The sequence below is a fragment of the Suillus discolor genome, assembly GCF_016758755.1.
Source record: "Suillus discolor strain FC423 chromosome Unknown F5147scaffold_21, whole genome shotgun sequence".
Classification (NCBI taxonomy): domain Eukaryota; kingdom Fungi; phylum Basidiomycota; class Agaricomycetes; order Boletales; family Suillaceae; genus Suillus; species Suillus discolor.
The window spans coordinates 594,150-615,242 of record NW_024541268.1 but is presented as its reverse complement, the minus strand read 5'-3'; the positions used below and the strand labels follow the sequence as shown (position 1 = coordinate 615,242).

General features: G+C 42.7%; 5 protein-coding genes across 5 annotated transcripts; 3 read left to right on the top strand and 2 right to left on the bottom strand.

The window, feature by feature from the left end:
- Positions 1-94: 94 nt before the first annotated feature.
- Positions 95-1,919, bottom strand: F5147DRAFT_652020 (uncharacterized protein; the record flags this gene model as incomplete). Its single annotated transcript, XM_041433582.1, has 7 exons — positions 95-231; positions 280-461; positions 514-674; positions 724-1,350; positions 1,430-1,541; positions 1,599-1,762; positions 1,811-1,919. Coding segments are annotated over 7 exons (1,492 nt in total), but the record flags the coding sequence as incomplete, so codon positions are not given.
- An 892-nt stretch (positions 1,920-2,811) lies between these two features.
- Positions 2,812-3,852, bottom strand: F5147DRAFT_652019 (uncharacterized protein; the record flags this gene model as incomplete). The annotated part of the gene is made up of 5 exons (XM_041433581.1): positions 2,812-2,920; positions 2,980-3,079; positions 3,138-3,155; positions 3,197-3,347; positions 3,694-3,852. The coding sequence occupies 5 exons, from the start codon at positions 3,850-3,852 to the stop codon at positions 2,812-2,814; spliced, it is 537 nt and encodes a 178-aa protein (XP_041294087.1).
- A 516-nt stretch (positions 3,853-4,368) lies between these two features.
- On the top strand, positions 4,369-7,198 carry F5147DRAFT_772665 (uncharacterized protein; the record flags this gene model as incomplete). The annotated part of the gene is made up of 5 exons (XM_041441367.1): positions 4,369-4,411; positions 4,463-5,440; positions 5,492-6,322; positions 6,545-6,943; positions 6,990-7,198. 5 exons carry the CDS (start codon positions 4,369-4,371, stop codon positions 7,196-7,198), a joined length of 2,460 nt encoding a protein of 819 aa, XP_041294086.1.
- A 1,898-nt stretch (positions 7,199-9,096) lies between these two features.
- F5147DRAFT_836398 (uncharacterized protein) lies at positions 9,097-11,320 on the top strand. The gene is made up of 2 exons (XM_041443997.1): positions 9,097-9,191; positions 11,058-11,320. Exons 1-2 carry the CDS (start codon positions 9,110-9,112, stop codon positions 11,306-11,308), a joined length of 333 nt encoding a protein of 110 aa, XP_041294085.1. The 5' UTR covers positions 9,097-9,109; the 3' UTR covers positions 11,309-11,320.
- A 4,973-nt stretch (positions 11,321-16,293) lies between these two features.
- F5147DRAFT_537855 (uncharacterized protein) lies at positions 16,294-16,491 on the top strand (the record flags this gene model as incomplete). The annotated part of the gene is made up of 1 exon (XM_041430189.1): positions 16,294-16,491. A coding segment is annotated over one exon (198 nt), but the record flags the coding sequence as incomplete, so codon positions are not given.
- Positions 16,492-21,093: the final 4,602 nt, after the last annotated feature.

Sequence of the window (21,093 nt, the reverse complement as noted above, 5' to 3'; positions counted from 1 at the left end):
CTTCCGCCACTGAACTGCTTTGGGTCGATACCCAAACTTCGCTATTTAAGCAGACACCGGTCATCGTTGAATGTGCACAAGCCTGGGCACTTACAAGTGTTCTCAAGTACCATAATTGGCCATATCCTTCTGTAATGGTCACGGGGAGCCTTGTTTGGCTTTGAAAGTAGAATCTCATAGGCCCCTACTCCCCCCATAAACTGCGGTACGGATATATTGTAGCCTTTTGCTCTGTGGACAAGTCAGGAGGCAGAAAAAGTTCAGAAGAATAAGACATACTTCGTTGCGGTTACAACCCAATCTAATATTGCGCGAGTGTCCAGTTGATGCTCATTGATCAACTTGACTATGAAGTCGGAGCCTGCAACAAAGCCGGAAGCCTGTCGAGCAGCCTCGTCTTGTGTTGTATCGAATATACAGCCGATAGCTTCTACTCCTTCGAGACAAGAATATGCAGACAACTATATCGAGTCACTAGTTATAACCTAGAATGTGCACATGAGGTAGATGTACCTTTCTTGCGATATCCTCCCTCATTGACAAGATGGTCTTGGCACGTGATTGTTTGGTATTGCCGCCAGTAATACTATAGTTGCGAATTGTGTCCCACTGTTCACTCTCCTTGGCCATTGCATGATAATGTTTGCATTGGTGTTCTTTCCAGTCAACGATGGCTGAGACTCTCGAGTTAGCATCATGTACACCACGGAAATGGGGACTGACATTCTTTGTCCTCGTGAGAGTGATTATCCATGAACCAGCATTGGTGGGTGTTCCAATCAGACTCTGATCGTGAATGCTTGATGGACAGGCCAGCCTCAATGAGAATACTGCGCATGGACTTGCCGTATTTGACACCAATGACCCGAGCTTCTTCAGCTGTTTGCTGTCCAAGCTCCTGAGCCTCATCGATGCCCTCCTGACATAGCTGGCCTCGCTTTAAATGGCCTGGGAGTTCTTCTTCATTCTCACTGGCGCTGTTGTCTGATGTAGGGCCAAAAACTATACTAGCTGGAGTGGGGTTGTCACTTGAACGTGACGTATGAGCATGCTTGGTGCGAATGGTTGTCGAGCGAATTGCGTTCTGAGAAGTGTTGGCCGAGGTATTTTTGACTAGCGAAGACGTCTTCCTGCGCTTAGGAGGCGGCGACGATAGACTGTGGTGATCGTTGTTGTGATCGTGCTCCAGGTCTTCATCTGCATCTGACTCGTGGGCATAAGCTTGATTAGATGTGGCGGGGTCTTCACGATTTGCCTGGGAAGAAGTATAGCTACTATCCGATGAAGAGGTCCGAGAACCATCATTGAAATTGTAGTGGGCCTTGAACTTTCGGGGCCGAAGTCTCCTTGCTACAATAGAACAGATAACTATCAGCCCTCCCCACCAAGAGAAAGATTAGACAGTACATATCTGGCGAAGTCTTTGCACATTCGAGGTCTTCGTTATTCTCGTCATGCTCAGATCCCTCATCGGTGTCCTTGGCGTCGTTGTCATTGTGACTATCACCTTCTACATCGTCTTCGTGGTCACAACCATCAGCCTTCACAGCCGGTGATTAAACCAGATATAACATACCTAGTGGTGTCTTTGCACGTACGGAGTCCTCAACATCCCCATCATGGTCTTCGTTAGACTGGCCGTATTCATGGTCTTCGTGACCATTATCGTCATGGACATCGTCGTCACTAACGCCGTCCATGTCATGATCTTCATCCATGCGAGAGTCCACAGCCAGCAGGTCATTGTCGGTGTCAGATGCGTCTATGAAAGAGGTAAGTGTACTTATTTTAGTGAAGAGTGGATCATTACCTGGAGCACCGTCGCTTTGCAACTGGATGGAAGAGACTGAGCCCACTGAAGAATTTACATTTTGCCTGCGAGGGCGAGCAAGGATCTGAGCGTAGTCATCGAATGACATGCTCGAGGAACATCAGGGTAGAGGGCGAGGTTTTGGGCGGGCAGGGTCACCCGGAACAGGAGAGGGTTGAAGGATACCGCTTCTTTTTCGTTTATTAATCTGCTTGGTTGGGGGGTTGATAGCAACACCACTGCGTGTGTGCATGACATAGCTGCTGGACACTATGGGGACTTGATTGCCAGTATTAGTTGCACTACGACGGGCTGCATTTCTGGTGGAGGGCGCCATTAAAACGTAGACGGACTTGATATTGGGAAAAGCTGTGCTTTTAATACGAATGTTAAAAGCAAGCAGCTTGTAAAACACAAAGTCTCACAGCAATTTTTCAAGACTCGAAGTCTTGAGAGTACGATGGAAGAGTACAGGAGACTGAGCTGATTGCGAGTCAGAAGAAGAAAGATTATTGGCAGAAAAACACGAACATCGGGAATTTTAACTGATCGTAAGGCGCTCAATAAACATCGAGAACGAAACAAACTCAATAGCTATAATCCGCCCAATCGACACTGAAACAAAAAGAGTTACATTGAAACAACGTCATTAGAGTACTCAGTAATGCAATATTCACCGCAAAGGATCACTACTAACTTATTGCAGAAGGTTCACATTAACCAAGCTTCGAAGCTTACGCAAAAAAAAAAACGAGAGTCCAAATGGGTGAGGGGGAAAGATGAGAATCTTTGGTGAATGAACGTGGCGGTACTAAACTTCTTCAATGTATGATTGTCGCTATGGCGCAACTAGAGAGGATGAATGGATATGGGCGAAGTAACGAGTTCGGTGTTTGAGCTGTATTAAGGTAGGTAGGACCATCTGACTCGTAGTCAGACAGCCAGGTAGCGCTGGATGATGCGAGGTCACCCAGGTAAAGTGTGTCTGCCTCAAAGGCAGACTATGCGATGAGGCCAGGTGTTGAGGTACAGATGGAGGCAAACACTAAGGTAGTGATGGGGGTAAACGATGAGGATGTGATGAGTAGATAATGGGCGACAAGTTCCATACTAAGTAGGAATTAGTATTAAGATTGTCAAAAAGCTAGCGTGAAGAAGATCAGACTTACTTGAGTTCACCTTCTCCACTTCCCAAACAAGTATAGTTAGCGGGTCCCACCTTTTGCATAGCCCGACCATTGATTATCTGTTGTAAGAAGAATTTGCCAACTAGAATAACACAAGATGGGGGGAGGACGTACTGATTAGTAGTTAGAATACAAAGTACCCGACGAGTTCGAAATTCCTGTAAACAATAAATTATAATCAAACCAGTTAGACACGCACCTGAAAGGATGGATGGATATGAGTGAAGTAACGAGTTCGGTGTTTGAGCTGTATTGAGGTAGGTAGGACCATCTGACTCGTAGTCAGACAGCCAGGTAGTGCTGGATGACGCGAAGTCACCCAGGTAAAGTGTGTCTGCCTCGAAGGCAGACTAGGCGATGAGGCAAGGTGTTGAGGTACAGATGGGGGCAAACACTGAGGTAGTGATGGGGGTAAACGATGAGGATGTGATGAGTGTATTATGGGCGACAGGTTCCATAATTAGTATTAAGATTGTCAAAATTGGAAGTTGAAACACGGGCTTTCCCAGGCCTTGACCTGGGCTTTTCCGGACTGGGCACGGGCTTTCCCACAGTGATTCGAAGCGTGGACTTCACACTTTAATCCCCAACCTCCTTTTCCTCATCGTTCACCTCGCTCACTACCCAACTTAGCTTCATCCCCCATCACGGTTCGCGCCCCCCGACCTCTATAGTCTACCTTCGTGGTAGATGCACCGTGAGCAGTAACTTCGTGTTGCTTGCTGCGATCGATTGCTTAAACTTCGGTCGGCAGTCTCGTCTTCCACCGGCAATATCTTGTCCTCCACTGGCAGTATCTCGCTTCCACCACCAGCATTGTTTTCTACAGCAAGAATTGTCTTCCACAACCAGCATTGTTTTCCACACCCAGAACTGTCTTAAGCCGTCAGAATTCTTTTCAACCGCGCAATTGTCTTTGACCGCCTGAACTATCCTCAGCCGCCTGAACTATCTCCAACTTTCTGTCTCACAACTTTCTGTCTCACTTGACTGATCCTTTAATGCTCTTACTGACATCCAGAATTTGTTTAAGACTGCTGTCGGCTTTTGTGGGTAAGCACATTCATTCTATTTCATCACCATATCATGACATCATCTATCCTCTAACTAGAATCTCAACTTCGCTCAAGAATCCCGTCTTCCTTCATTGTAAGCTTATTCATTATATTTGTTCGTGCTATACTTACTGACATCACGCCTTCATTAGATTTCTCTTCAATCTCTCAACACCATCTCACTATCTGCCTTCGTGGTAGCATTTAAATCATCAGTGACTTCGAGTCGTTGTGTGATTTAAATTTCATTCCTTAGTGACTTCGAGTTGCTGTGTGATTCCCTATCCTCAGTATCGCTGTTCCTGGAGCTCCCGTCATGTCGATCCCTGTGTTCAAACCATTCACGCATTTTGGCGACTGTGTGTTTTGGCATCTTTGTACTTCTACTGTCCTTGACTGATTATGTCCAGGTTATCTCACAGCTACCGATGCCTTCTGTGTGGCTACATATGGCCACCGAGTCATCACCACTCCTAACATGAAGTTCATTCCTCAACCTTTCGACAACGAATCCGATATAATTCAAGTGCGGGCAGATGGCAGATATTGGGCCATGGATCCTTTTCAGTGGCCACAGATGTACAATGACCTGTACGCTCGAAGTTTCGCAATCCCACGCCGGGAAGCCTATCTGGACGACGCAAGCATGACATATGCGTGGTTCAGGGCAAATTTCTCAAGCGACTTCGTGCCCCTGGCTGCGGGTAGTCTTTTTGGTCAGCTCAAGACGGACATTCTCGGCCATCTCAAGCGATTGTACGAGAAGGCCAACAAGTGGGTTAGCAGCTACAAGATCGCAAGGATGCATAAAGAGGATCATGTTGTTGGGTGGGTGCATGTGATGCATGCCGTCTATGAGCACTTCCAGCAAGCTATGGCCTGGCGCGACATTGTCATTGTCGTTGCTGAATATCAGCGCCGATTTCTTGATATCTGGGCGGTTCTAGACTTCTACGAAGTAATCGAGCCCCGCATGCGATTCGTCGACACTACCCATAAGGTTGACCCTAAATGGATGGGGTGTTTCACTCAAGACGTCGCTATCGCCACAAAGGTACATGCTGCTGGAGTTCCTGTCTGGCTTATTCGCGATGCTAGACTCATCCCCTCAAATATGAACATTGTTAAAGTTGTCTCGTTCACACCACCCGATGACCTTGTCATCGGCATGTATCATGATCCCCTCAAACTCTTTGCTCAGCCCTTCAACATCATTGCTAGAGGTCCGAGTAATTGCCAGCATCATGAGGCCGCGCGTCAGCCGTATTCCAACTTTGAGAAGTTGCCCGCTCCAAAACCTCAAGTTGAATTGGTCATGACGGAGTCATTGGTAGGAAAGGCTCCCGTACACAAAGGGAAGGCGAAAATGAAAGTAAAGCTTGCGCCGTGTATGTTCAGCCGTCTTCTTTCATGGCTGCCGTGTCTAATTTATTCCTCAGACAATATAACCGCTCCTCGTCAGAACAAAGCTGCATCTGGCTGCGATAAATGGTCTAACATAGATCACCCTTACATGCCACCTATGAATTCTTTCTTCAAGATAGCTTTGGAGGAAGCCAAGAAAGAATTCCTCCGCATCAAGCATCCCAGGGACCAAATGGACGACGGTTACTCGCTTCCCGATCCGGGATTGTTCGTCAATGTTCTTTCCCCGCAATCATTGATGAAGTACCTTGCCAACTGGCTGGCATGCCGCCCAACCTGGCTGGAACGTGTCTACGAGGAAAGCCCTCGCCCTCTTCCTCGGGCCCAGAACTGGCGCGATGTTTTGATATCTCAGCACACTCAGGATCCTTCTAACACTCAGATATTTGGTAAGACCAGCAGGTCGAAAGCAACTACTGCTATGCTCTTTCCAAAGGAAGTCACAGTACTGCGGGCCTTGTGGACAGGACCTACAAATGTTCATTGGCGCAAAAAGGACATAGCTATCTCCATGCTCGACAATCCCCCCGCAGATCTCGTACGTCAAATCGTGTACGAAATCTGTGAGCAAAGCTTCCAATATGAACTTCTTGACCTTGATGAACATCTTGGGTGCGATGCACGTAAGGACAAGGAGGCGAGGAAGGAAAGGATGGAACTTCTTCGTAGTATTTTCCCATCAAAGTCATTGAGAGTTTGGAACAGGGACTTTCCTCAAGAGAATGACGGACTTAATGCGCCATCTTTCGACGCTGCTTTGCCATACTTTGAAAGTTTCCGTAAGGTGTTGTCAACGTGGGAGCACTTTCCCAAGTCCCTCGATCAGCCTCTCGATGCTACCGGACGTGAGCACGACATATGGAAGGGGATGAAAGAATGCTGTCTCTTCTACGTCCAGTCTTATTTCTTTAGATGCTCAAGCTCTTAAGACACGTATCCGCGAACGACTTTGACAGCGCAAGTTCAAGATTGAGAAGCTCAAGCGCTCATATAGGCAAGCGGTGAATGGTACTTATGTTCTAAGTTGCACACATGGACTCCCAACTGATTGCACTTTCTTGTCACAGAGCACAAGCTTTATTCTCATGTTGATACTGCCATCCAGCGACGCAATCCTACGATACGAAAACTTGTTTCTTTGTACAATGGCCTATGCGCGGACCTTAGTGCTCTCATCAGACAATGCTGTAGTCCTCCCAATGTCATAGCACCCAACCCTATCTCTCCTGCTGGTATTTTCGATCTTGATATTGATGCTGACATTTGGCAGGACATCGGACTCGATGATGATGTGCTGGAACCCCCTGATTGGTTAGCTGATGAGGACACTCGCGCTGCAATCAAACTGGTGCTCGAGATTGACCGGTGCAACAAGGAAGAGTCTTGTGTGAAGGTTGAGCGCTGTGCTCTGCAAGAGTGGGCCATTGTTGAGTGGGATGCTCTACAGAGAGCCCGCGCACATGCAAGTACATTTTTTCGCACCTAACTAACATTCCATTCTGACTTTCGAAGGTCATGATCAAGTACTTGTCTATCACATGGATCGTCGTGCTCAACATTTCGTTACCCTTGTACTTGGGTGGCAGATGAAGGTTCATCCCATTCCATGTGCGTGGCCTATGCCTGACAGCTGGGGACCGTCACGCACTGAACTTCCTAATGGGACACACGTGGTGTGCCCTGATGCTAATGATGATGGAGATGATCGAGGGGAGGATTGAGATGATTGAGAATCTGACCTTGGATGTGGCGATGAGGAGCTTATGGATGTCTTAGAAGATATTGCATTAGCAGATCAGTATAGAGGGCAAGAAGTGCATGACATCGAGGATGACTACATAGTTGATGACTCAGTAATAAATAGCCCATCAAAACATGTCAGATTTAGTTTGTAGTACTCGAGTTAGTAGATCAAAAATGACTATAGTAACTGTATTGACCATCTAACTCACAAGTAAAGCTTCCCCATTTCATCGCATACCTATAAATATTGATTTTGCTTGGCTGGAGTATCCCTCCTTTCTCTTCTAACTCACAAGTAAAGCTTCCTCATGTCATCGCATACCCATAAACATTGATTTTGCTTGGCTGGAGTATTGCCCCTGTCTCTTCTAACTCACAAGTAAAGCTTCCTCATTTCATCGCATACCCATAAACATTGATTTTGCTTGGCTGAAGTATCCCCCCTTTCTCTTCTAACTCACAAGTAAAGCTTCCCCATTTCATTGCATATGCATTTCACCGCACAAATATTAATTTTGCTTGGCTGAAGTTTCCCTGCTTTCTCTTCTAACTCACAAGTAAAGCTTCTCTATTTCATTGCATATGCATGTGGGTGGAAAGGCCAGGTGGGAGAGCCCAGATACTCATGGATTGCCAGGTGGGAGAGCCCAGATGGTATGGAGATCATAGGTGGGAAAGCCCAGATACTCATGAAAGGCCAGGCGGGAGAGCCCAGATGGTATGGAGATCATAGGTGGGAGAGCCCAGATGGTAAGGTGATCATAGGTGGGAAAGCCCAAATGGTGATGGAAGGTCAGGTGGGAGAGCCCAGATGGTGATGATATGGTAGGTGGGAAAGCCCAGATGTTGATCAAAAGCCAAATGGGAAAGCCCAGATACTGATGGTAGGCCAGGTGGGAGAGCCCGGATAGTGATGATCTTGAAATAATGTTGCTACTGAACAGACGTAAAATATGTCTCTGAGTTTAAACTTTTCGTATTTTTTAATGTACAATATTTTTCTGTAGTCTTTTGGAGCTCTATTTCATTTCATATAGCTGTGATAAAATGTTGAAAAATATGGTATTGCAAAATCAGTGTACAAGGTCATAGTCACAGTAGGCCATCAAATTGATTGCATTGATACAGTAGCTGATGTAGAGAGGGTCAGTAGGACAGTCCATATATTTGTGCCAATACTATTATTTTGAGGGAATTTGCCTCCCTTAGTTTGCCTTATGGGGTGCCTAAAAAATGTCCCATAATTCTATGTAGACTTTTGTATAATTCCATCATGTCAATTTTTTAATGTGATTTTAATAAGAAAACATAGGTATCTTCTCTTTGCTATTGTGGCATCCTATTGTTCAATTGTTAGATATGCACACTTCTTGTTCCAATCAATGTACAAATTGCATATTTCGATGTACCAAAATGTTTCAAAATGAACCCCTGTCACTCTTATTTATGATGGGAAAGCCCATACAATAGATGCACAGGGATGTCCTGGAGAAATGCTAAATTGATCCCAGATGGGATTGGGAAAGATCACAAATAGGCACTAGGGATAGCCCAGATACTTGGTCCAGTGTGGTCTGGGACATCCCAGTATGTAGGTTAAATTATTGGGAATACCATCCTAAAGCACACCCACTAGGTCCTTTGCTAGCCACAATATCATAGACCTAAGAGGTCTTTTCAAGTGGTTGACTGAAGTGACTATGGAGAACATACATACCGGATCCACCAGAAAAAATGTCCATGCACATATCTACATCGAGGATGGACAATCATTTATCAGGCTCACACATTAACAAATCGCATAAGCCCTACAAAGCAAGTAAATTTCATGGCTGATAATTTCATACACTAAACAACAAATATAGCTTAAAAAAATATGTATATACTTGATGAGGCTGACGAGGATGACGAGTACAAAGATGGAGATGAGGAGGGAGATGAGGATGAGGATGGGGATGGAACATCTGTGTGGTTGGTGAAGGTTATGTGAATGCAAGGGCCATTGGCAACACAAAGGTTGGCTGTAACCTTTGATGACATGGCCAGTTGGTTCGAGCAGAATTCACAAAGCTTATCACAAAGCTGCAAGGATCGTACCCACAGAGCTCCCAAAAGCAGGATGTATCTGCTTGATGTTCAAAGTATGTTTCTCTTGAGTCCCATAGTATATCACTCACTCAGTGCATTATAGGAACTGTCACAAAATGTATTGCTGACTATCTTCGGAAGAAAAATTTTCTTGTTACCTTGTCAGCTTGGATAGCAGGCCAACTTTACATTGTTGCAGACAGCCCCAAAACCATTACAGATTCTCTGCCTCTCTCGCTTTACACTATGATCAAAAAGTACAGTTGCATCACAGATGAAGAACGTGGAGCAGTCGAATGATCACAAAGCACTCTTCCCAACCTGGCATGGGTGAGGATCAAGCACAGCAAGTACAAGGGCTATGTAGATCTTTAAGTCCAGACAGAATACTGTCAAAGTCCTACTTCCTACATGCAACTTTCCCTATCCAATGCCTCGGGGGTGTCGAGCACTGGTCAAGCGATCTCACCTCCCGAAAATAAGTGCATTCAATATTAGTGATATGATTATTCACCTCTATAGTATGCATTACTACCTATATACATGACTTCCTGACCTCCCTAGGTCGTTCCTAGGTTGAGTTGCTAGCTTAAATTCCTACATATTGGTATCAAGCCATTCTCAGGGTAAATTCTTAGGCTCAAGATCTGGTGGACTAATCACAATCTATGTTTGATCTGTGGCGGGTATTATGATAGAGTTCAAAGCCTCAGAGGTAATTATTTGCACCCAGTCTCAATTGTCAGTCTAGTAATGCATGTATGTATCTTGATATCAAGAAGTTGAGTGGTGGGGCTAAAGGCACAAAGTTTGAAGTGCTGAGAAAGCTAAGAGATGATTTGACTAATAGCAGTGAGGGATTTGAATACAAATGTCATGTCATCCACAAAGACAGGCAGAATGATGCAGTCTTCACCTTGAGAATAGACATATATTACTGTATCCCAGTACGTCTACCTAAATCCAATAGACTCAAGCATAGCTCTCATCTTCTTGTTCCAGTGATTGCCCCCTTGCTTGAGTTTGTGCTCAGGCTGGTTCTCACTGAGGCATAAACCTTGAATATCTTGAATATATCAAAGATGTATGACTTGGCCTTGATGGACAGAACAAAATAGTAACACAAATAGTCAGTCATCAATAAATGTGACACAGATAGCTTGCCCTCCACTCACTAGGAGAGAAGAGGTTAGCATACATTTTACCAGCAAGGCAAGGCTTGCAGATAGGATCTGGTGATACCCTTGAGTCCAGCCTAAGTTCAGTGAGCAGATTACAGTTGATAAGTGTCCTGACACCAGCTATGTGGTGATGAGTGAGTTGTTTATGTCAGAGGGCGATGTCCATAGGACATGTAGAAGCTGGGTAAGCAAGCTCAGTAGTCATAGGACAGGTGGTACTATCCAGAAATGCGGTGTTATTGGAGTTGATAGAGGCATAAAAGAGAGGAGAGCCCCTAGGTTGAAAGAAGGTCGTGTGAGAAGAGGATATATTGACATGGAAGCCACAGTTTTAAGTTAAATCAAGTGAACTTGATCACTCTAAGACACTCATCAGGAAATTAATCCGAACTTGATATGACCGGATATAATTGGTAAAATCAGATCAAAAATCCACTAAATTATATAAGAGATATTGTATTAGCCATGTCACATGACAAATGCTTAGGTAAGTCTGAGTTTGAAAGTTTTCACCAACTTCGACACTTGTCTTCTCTTGTTTCACTACACTCACCTCTGGCTCTTCAAGCCAATACCTCTTCTCTCCCTTGTTATCTCCTTATGGCCCTGGTATCTCTGGCCCTCTATGGTGGTTTTTCCTCCTCCCTGGTCCTCCATGGCTCCTCCCTGGCCCCTCCTTGGTCCTCTCTGGTTTCTCCCTGGCCCTCCTCCTTCCTGGTCCCTCCTTGGTCCTTCCTGGTCCCTTCCTGGTTCTTCTCCTCCCTGGTCCTCCATGACTCCTCCTTGGCCTTCTCTTGTAGTATCTCTCTTCTTCCTTGAGTCAGGTAGGTGACATCTTTCTTTTTGTCTTTGTTGTATTATGTCTCTCTACTCTCCTGTATCAGTATTACATGTATATACCCTAATACCAATCAAAATTTGATTTGATTTATAAAATGATAAAATGAGTATCAAGATTGAGACTTTTTAGTAATTTCTTGTCAATTTTATTTGAAGTTGTCTGGCATTATAAAACTTTGTCAAAGATGGCAGATATTTGCAATATGTGTCATAATTGTGTCTTTGGTGGTTTTCCCCAGCGTAGTCTAACTATTTAAAGCTTTGTAAAGTTGAGTGCAATTATGATGGATATTATATCAATTGTATGCTAGATAATGCTTTATAATACTATGTTATTCTCAGGTCAATTGCCTGATGCTTTACCTTGCGCACAAACATAGGATTAAAGACCACTAACTCCACTCCAGCTGAATAGACAATAATAGAGTCTTCCAGTCAAATTGGCATGCATTTTGCAGTATAGTTGCAAATATAGTGGTGATGAAGTACTGAATGGCAAATTCATTATTATGTCTTTCCTGAGAGAGGTTGACTTCTATTATATATTTGCAAATAATACAGATGTCAACTATTTGAGATTATTTAAGATTCTTTGATAAGTGTGAAGTTTCTGGTAGACTGTATATTGCCAAAGACTGCATACTGTAGAAAAGCCCATAGCAGCTGTATAGAAAATTTTCAAATAATGTGCCAAACAACATATCCTGCCTAATAGGTCCTTGGTGCACCATAATCCTTCCCAGCTTATTGTGGTTAGATAAAACAGTAGGAGGTTGGTTTAGTTGAGGACTTGGAATTGTACCACCATCTTGGAGCAGATGATTGTTAAAGGTGTCTTTATCTTATGCAGGACTTGATTTGTGTCAAATAAAGAACAAATGTCCTATTAGTTAGAGATTTCATGATATATGACAGCTGTTTTCATATCAATAGATCAGAATTTAGAAAATTCATTCAGCTGCTTTTGTTTGTGACACAAAATAGAGGCACTTATGCTAGCTACCTTTGTTTGACTCAGTATTAGTACTACAACAACCATTTGCTAGCCATCATCATCATGAACAGAAACCATCAACATATACCAGATGCTGTGAAACAGCAGTAGGTCACCATGTTCACACATGGCATGACATCAAAGGCCATAGTACAAGTGACAGGATGTAGCCATCAAATAGTCAATCATGTTCTTCGGCTTTTGCAACTCACAGGCTCCGTTATTCAAAAACCTCTGGAAAGTGGTTGTTGTTATCTACTTACAGACAAATGCAACCAATATCCAATTTTCATTGCTGAGAATTTCTGTCCTAATCAGCTTGTCTTTGTAGACAAATTTGCCTGTAACTGAATCACGACCAAGTGTCCAAATGCTTGGTCGCAAATGGGAGCATGCACTTATTGATGTGATTACTTCATTCGAGGTCAAAGGTATGTCGAAAATTTGCAAACAGGAGTGTCTTTTCAGATATTCTATTCTTCCAGCTATCTCACTGGATGGCATCTTACATCTTGATATCTAAGACTGTCTGTATACTGCTGCAATCTTCAATGAATTTATAGATGGTTTACTTGATAATATGAACCTATTCCCACAGAAGAATTCTGTCATTGTGATGGACAATGCTAGCATACACAAGTTGGCATATCTTGAAGAAATAATTTGGCAAAGGTATGTTATCTCAATGTCACTAGTTTGGGTAATGTTATTGATCTTTCTTCAGGGGAATGTGCCTTGTGTATTTGCCAGCTTATTCTCCTGACTTTCAACCCTATCGAAGAAGCCTGGTCAAAGGCAGCCATCTTTGGAGGCTTCTCATAGGTAGCCTCTGCCAAGAGCTTTGAATACATCGGTCAAACATTGCTGTTACACTGAACTTCTGTCACCCACTATCTTTTTTGCCCAAAGGATGAGGTTATAGATGTCTTGAGCTTCGTGGTCACCACTAATAGGATTGATATAGCAGAATTTTCCAAGCTTCTCATAGTCTAGCTTATTCTTGAGCTCTCACAATTCAAAGGCAAAGCTCATGGGATTGGAGGGTCTTGACTGTCATTGACAGCTTCATCACAACGGATATGGGTGGTAGTTGCTGCTTGACGAGTTGGCTTCTAATAGTGAGTTAGTTGTTAGGCAATACTTGAACACTAATTATTCTCTTACCAGGTTGTGTATTTCAAGAACTACTCACCGACTTCAAGCTCATTTGATGAGGTCACAGCCATGCTCAAATGCCTTCTGAAGCTGTTGTTCATTGGAGAGCCAATGAGGGGCATCTTGGACTCGATCATTGTGAAACTTGTAGCTGAGTTCAGCATTTGCTGGGTCCAGGTCCATTTTGGCACAAACATGCAAAAAAAAGTCTTTAAATGAAATATTGAGAGGAAGGCAGATTTGGACACGGCTGATACATCCACCTACAACTTCAGTATTTAATGGTACTGAGATATCAATGTTGGCAACAGCTGACCACACATAATGTTAGATATTGTCTAGTTATGTTGCAATACAAGTGGATGTACTTACAAATTACTGTATTTGCACCATGGTGATGTGGCCGTTGAGTTGACAGCGCAGTGGCTGAATCTTGACAGACTATATGATCAGGATTATGTAGTGTCCCTTGGAGTGAATATGGAGGAGGCATACTGGTAGGGCCTTGGAATTGAGTTTGTGAAAGCTGACTTGGAGGTTCATGAATGAAAGGATAAGTCAGAAGCATATCGAACCAGTAGCCTGCATGAGAATAACGATATTCAAGGATTTTGTGTTGGTCTGCATTGATAAGGCAAGAAGGACACTGGCTTAGAGAACTGAGACTCGAGTCAGACATGTTGGGGTTGAATGATGCAACTCACCCCTTTCAAAATGCTAACAGGATTATATACCATAGTGTAGTAGTGCCTGAATGGATCAACATTGTCATATGGTCCGCAACACCATTGTTTTCGATGGAGATGAAGAGTGCAATCTTGCTAAAATGCCAGGGTTGTAGAAACTAAGTGAAGCCTTATTTGATGATGAGCTGACTTGCTAACCTTCAACAACATTGTATTGTCTTGCACAGCAAGGGCTTTATTGCTTGACAGTGAAGGTCATAGTTAGTGATAGCGGTCACAGTTGGTGATAGCCATCACCATGTGTGGCAGCTGGTCGCACAATGCAGATCAGTAACTCAGTGTGTGTGTGGTGTCACTATAGTAGATATGCTCATAATGCATATCATAATAATGCATAAATCTCATAATGCATGAACTTTTCAGAATCCTGATGATGTTCATATGTAATTGTTTACATATTGCATATTGCATAATGCATGGCCTTGGCATGGCTTGTATGCATTATGAAGTGCGAAATTAATAGGGTGGGACATAAGGTACTGCATAAATGTATTGTTCCGCTTGTGTGGCATTGTTTCTTTGAACTATGTATAGAAGCTAGCAAGTAATTACAACAGTATCATACACAAAAATGTCCCTAAACTTGAAGTGGAAACCCCAGTGATAAGCCCACAGCATACAACCTGACCTGTGAAACAGCGAAAAATCATCACAAAGGACACTCCTCAAACTTTAGCTCTTTCACCTGAATGCTCTTCTCGTCAAAATCTCACTCTTTCAGACTGGATGATGGTCTATTCATTCATCAACTCTCATCCTAATGTCACACAAGCCCAAATTGTAGAACACTTTAAATCTCTCAAATCCGGTGCTCTCATTTTCACACAGTCAACTTTGTCTCACAAGTTAAGGGAAAGGTCCAAAATGGAAGCCCGTGTCAATGATAACCCTAATGCATTGTCATCAAAATGGCCAAGGGTTGTCACCAGACCTGATGTCAAGCGTGCCTTGATTCTGTGGATCAGGCACATGGAAAACAAACATGAAACAGTGACTGGGCCTATGTTACAAGAGAAACAGAAAAGGTTTGAGGACGAGTTTGATGTCCCAGACAATGAAAGGCTGTTAGGGGAAGCATGGATTCAGTCATTTTGCAAAACCTACAAGATCTGTGAGTACCAACAGCATGGGGAATCTGGATCTGTGGACACTGAAGCTGTTGCTGCAGAACGAGAATGTTGTCGCAGGATCTTAGCAAAGTTTGCTTCTCAAATCAGTGGAACTTCGACAAGACATCCTTCTTTCCATAGTGAGTGTTCATTTCATTTTGTAATTTGCAGTGCTTAATTTATTCATTTTTAGCACACCTCCAGCTCGTGGTCTCGCAACATGACAAATGAATGGCAAGAAGAAGGAGAAATTTCGCATATCCATTGGGTTAGCTTGCAATGCAGATGGGAGTGAGAGGCTCAAGCCTATTTTTATTGGCAAGGCAAAGAAACCATGATGTTTCAAGAAGCAGTCACCAGAACAGTGCAGGTTCTATTATCAAAACAATAAGAAGGCTTGGATGACAGCAGTTCTATTTGAAGAGTATGTTAACATGATCCTGTGACTGTCAATGATGTCTAATGCGCTGTCTAGATGGGTTAAAAAGTTTGATCTTCAAATGAAGCGACAAAACCAGCACATTTGCATGTTTATTGATAACTTCTCTGGTCACAGCATCTCGTATCAACCATCAAACATCGATCTCGAGTATTTTGGGCCCAATATGACACCATTTGTGCAACCATGTGATGCTGGAATAATTCAATGCTTCAAGGCAATATATCACCGTAATTTTTGCATGCGTGCAATTGTTCTTGATGATGCTGGTGAATGAGACATTTGCAAACTCAACATTCTCGAAGGTATGACAATGGCAAAGCAGGCATGGTACACCATTACATCTGAGACCATCAAACATTGCTGGAATCACACTGAAATCCAACCATGAGTCAATTATTTGATGTTCTCATTTTCAGTGCTCAATTTTTCGTGGCAGTGATCCAACAGTAGGCCTAGACTCGAGGCCTCATGTCAATCCTGCCGCATGGAATATCATCCGCAAGTTTGCGACCACTGAAATGTCCCTTCCAGCAGTCGAGAATGACCTAAAGGCTCAGCTTTGTGAACACTATATAGATTCAGATTGGCAACCAGCTCTTAAAGCCATCATGGATGCTGAAGGAGACACAGATATTGCCTTGAACGCTGTAAATGCACTCGCAGAAGCTGCATCTCATCACACTAGGCTCAAAATTTGTATTCCTGCACGTCCACAGCAAGCAGATGACCAACTTCCTCCACTGAAGCTGACCTTATGCAATCTGTTAACAATTTCAAGGTGTGCAATCGTATTTTTGGTCAATTGCCAACTCTTGATGAACTCCTGGACCCTGCCGAGGAGACAGATATGGGAGAGTTTCCCGCATTCGAAGGTGGCGACAAAGCCATTGCAGATAAGGTCCATCGTGAAGTGGTGAAGTCATTGAGATTAATTCTGATGATGACGACAATTCAGCGGCTGCATCAATCACACAGACAGATCTTCTTGATTTGTACCAGCAACTTGAAGTTGGATGCATGCAATATGGTAATCCACAGTTTTCACTCAACTTATCATCACAATTTCGTATATTTCGTGCTCAACTACGACGAGAAGCACTACTTAATGCTAGACAGACCTCTCTAGGACAATTTTTCTTGGTATAATCAGCAGATACTTGATGTCACACTTTTGGCAGAGGTCACATGTGTCACAGAAATGTGACATATGTGGTGTTGCATATCTCTCATAATGCATAAACTATTGATGGTCCCGACAGTATGCATTATGAGCATATCTACTGTACCCCACAGGGCCACACAAGCCCCACAAGTCCAAGTCAGGTTAGACATGTACAAAAGCAGCTAGTATAGAGCACCTCTGTTTGGTGTCACTCCAAAAACAAACAAAAGCAGCTGAATGAATTTTCTAAATTCTGGTCTATCAACATGAAAACAGCTGGAAATGTTTTCAGTATCTGCTCTTGAACTCTTTCTTTGCATCTTTATACTTGAGCTCTCCTTGGAACCTCCCTTTGTTTGAGCAATACCTTCTGGCCTCAAGAAGTGTGTTCAATCAGTGTGAAGACTGTCTGAATTCAGATCGGAGGGACTTGGTCTAATGTCTTCTATAATAAATTAGTTAATCATGACACAAGTGCAAAGCTCTTTTTTGTTTTTGGGGTGGCCAGGTTGAAGGTGGAATGTTTGAAAGAAGAGGGATAAAATATTCCATTCACCATTCCTATCCATGCATTTTGGGTTTTAGTGCATTAATTATATCATATATGTGTACCTCACAGAGGCTAGATTTAATAAGAGTATGAGATGGTGAAAGTGTGGGTGAAGCACCAGTAGGCTTAGCACTTTTGTATCGTACCAGAGCATATTTCATAAAATAGGTTGACCAGACCTATGAGACTGTGAAATGTCATTCTTAATCTTTTGGTATATTCAAGGGCATAAAGTTGCTTCTTGTGGTTGTAAAGGTAACTATAGAAAGAAGGTAGGGATAGCATGGAGAATTTCATGGGGAGTAGAGAGTTGATACTGAAAATAGAGGCAGCATGATATAGGGTCTATGTTCTTGAGCTCTGAGTTGTCTGGAGTAGAAGGAAGTTCAATTGCAGAAAGTAGTGATGTAGGCAATGACACTAAAGCTCTGAAAGACTGTGGGCTGTGTTGGGATATCACAATATCATAGTGACTACTAACATTGGCAACTTCTGACATCTGCAAATTTGGAAATGGTAAGAAATTTAGTGACTTTGATGACTTTAGCAAGTTTGGTGAATTCTGTGTGGTGATTATAGTAACTTTGGTGACTTTTAGAGACCCATTTGAAGTACACTGCCTAATTGATCTTTGATCTGCTGAAACCAAGCTTCAGAAAACTTCCACTAACTCCTTTGCCCACTTGAATCCTACTTGTTTAAGTTCAGATTAGCTTTTTCTCAACCTCAATATCTTTCTACCATAATCCTCTTTCAAATATCTGAGTGGTGCCTGTATATAAATTTTCTGCTAGATACTAGCATAAAGGTCAGCACCTTCTGACCTGAGCCTCTGGCAAAGGCAAAAGAGATTACCTTTATCATGAGCATCACCTCTGCAGCTGAGATAAAAAAACCTATGAGCAAACATACTTCAAGGAATCAAACCTTTATACTCAATCTTGATGAGCCCTGGGATACCATGAAAGCACAAATCCTCATCAAAATTTCAGATGCACTGAATCCTTGACTTCTCAGCTACGACGAGAAGTCTTAGCAAGTTAAAATGAGAGGAAAGAAGTTGACAGAGAAAAGAAGTATGAGTGCAGAGTCAAATGAAGGAATATTGAATCAGCCACAAGCATCAGGTGAGGAGACCCATAAAATTTGCGCAATTATAGGCTTCAATCATGCCTCCCAATGTCTTTATAATCTTCTGACCACACACTTGTTAAATATAGACTCATTAAAGCCAGATCCCAAACAACTCAAAGTCCTGAACTTGACTTAAGACCTGCATAGTTTTTTCCTCACTGGTGATCTGGGTAAGCTCAATCTCTGTCTACTGACTTGGCCTGATGATTTCCAGGAACAGGCAAGACATTCACTCTGTCAAAGAAAATTGAGATTCTTCAAACATGATACAATACTGCCACTTGGAAGCATTGGCTGGAGTGTAAAGTATTGATTCTGGATGAAGGTAATCTCAGACAAATTATAAGAATGTTGTCAATCAGGTGCACTGTCCCTGATTCAAACTACTTGTGACGCTAATACAGATGACAATGAGCCAGCTGACAAAAATAGCTCTATCACATTAATATCTGTTACAATAACATTCTAGACCCCTATATTAATTTTCTACCTTATGACTGTGCCACTAGTCTAGACTGGCTATTCTTGCTATCTTGTATCTAAGTAGGCTGTCCACCTTATCTCTTATCTTTCTATCTCTGATATCATTGACATAATCTGTATAAACTCTATAGATACTGCCAAGTATATCCAGCTTACCTACCTTTCTTGACCTGGTCTGTGAGTTCATACATCTGATCTCATGTCAATGATATTAGAGATAGGAGAGCTCAGCATCTGGAGCAGCTATACATTGATTGCTGTCATGTCAATGCAATGATAATATATTGACAAAATCAAGACAGTGAGGGCCTAAGGGTCTCCATGCAATCTAAAACAGTGTCTACACATTTCAGGATATCTTTAGTGTATTGACTTTCTAGGGCTCTTTTGCTGGAGCTAACATTCCCTTGGAAACCTATCACGAGTTGATTGAATCATGAGAATAATCAACAGGAAAGCATTCAAGTTTCAGTCATTTACAAGACAAGGTTAGTATTAGTACATGCCAGTTACAGCACTGCTCAGTGCTGTCAGTTTGTGAGTGAGTCTACTCGTCATCACTTCTGATATAGAAAGAATCTGACTATAGCACAATTTAGTGTTGATATCATTCAGAACTCAAGGTACAAACTCTCAAGCTTCTTTGCTTTTGTGCAACATTCAAATTTCTTCAAGTACATGGTTTTTGCAAGAACTTGGTGTGCAGTCCAGATAATCAAAAAATGCATTAAAAAGCTGCAATCAGGCTCTGCACCCTTTGTGGAACTGCTTATAGAGTTGCTTCACAGCAGCATACAACTCATTCAGGGTAAGTGCAACATGAATGGTGTCAAATATACTATTGTACACATATAGGTTCATAAGAACTGCAACAATAAATGTATCTTGATCTGTCTTTTCCAGTATGTTTCAGGTCTTTACTTAGAATATTCTTGGCCTTTTCTTGTTGCTTTCACTTATTCTCTTTTCAACTCTGCATGTCTTTTCATCACACAACCATCAGTGGATTCATGACTCTATGATCATGTAGCCATGATAACTATAGAAAGAATATAAAAGAAATATTTTCGCTTTGATGCATAAGCATATATATATGTCTACAACTTTAGCGTATCATCAAGCATTCATAGCAAGGGTATAACACAGCAACATGATGGCCAGCAAGGGATCATGTATGTAAGGCATTATCATAAAATGATGTATAAATAGATCATCTTCTCCTTGCCACAAAAGTCCACAGCTGCAGACTGTGGACCCACTAAGGTCTTTGTCAATTACCAAGCATATATAAGGTTATTACAACAGCAATGAAATTAGTAAGGGGGATATAATGAGAGTATTGCTTGCAGGATATGATGTGTTCTAATAGATTAAAGATGGCCATATGGTCACATGGAGTTTGACTTGCCCATCATCCATGCTGACATAAAATGTATAGAGTATAGTAAAAATGTAAGGTTTGATCACAAAACTTGAACCTACCTCAACATGTTATCCACCAATAGAAAGTTTGATAGCAGGGTTGTTGTTAAGACCGTGCACAAAGGGTAGGACTGGTTCCGAAGGGCTTGGCTTCAGCTCGTGCGCTGCACCCCTTACCCGAGTATGTGCCCTTAATTCAGATGACATTTGGAGGAAGTCCATAGGACTTCCGAAGGAGCACGGGAAAGTCCAGAAGGACTGTCCAGATCTGGATGAGTGCGAGAAACTTCCGGAGGGGTGCAGGAAAGTTCCAGAAATTACTATGAGGTGTCATCCTGGTACAAATATGTGTAATGACTACTCAGAATGAATCCTGAGTAGAATGGAGACAGAGGAAAGGCTGCAGGGACAAAGTCTGAAGCAGAATAGGTCCGGAGTACTATGGGAAAGTTGTGGAGGAACTTCTGGAAACTCAGAGGAGTGGAGGAGTGGAGGATTGGAGCTCTGGCCTAAGGAATTCCTCCCTAGGCCTGAGATGGATATTGACTAAGTTGGAGGACTAGAACT

What these genes read in the sequence shown, in the direction of transcription:
- F5147DRAFT_836398 (XM_041443997.1), top strand. Translation starts at nt 9,110, where the DNA reads ATGAGGCTGACGAGGATGACGAGTACAAAGATGGAGATGAGGAGGGAG. An exon ending in GGGGATGGAACATCTGTGTG is followed by an intron (nt 9,192 to 11,057) that starts GTTGGTGAAGGT and finishes TGGCTCTTCAAG; the next exon opens with CCAATACCTCTTCTCTCCCT.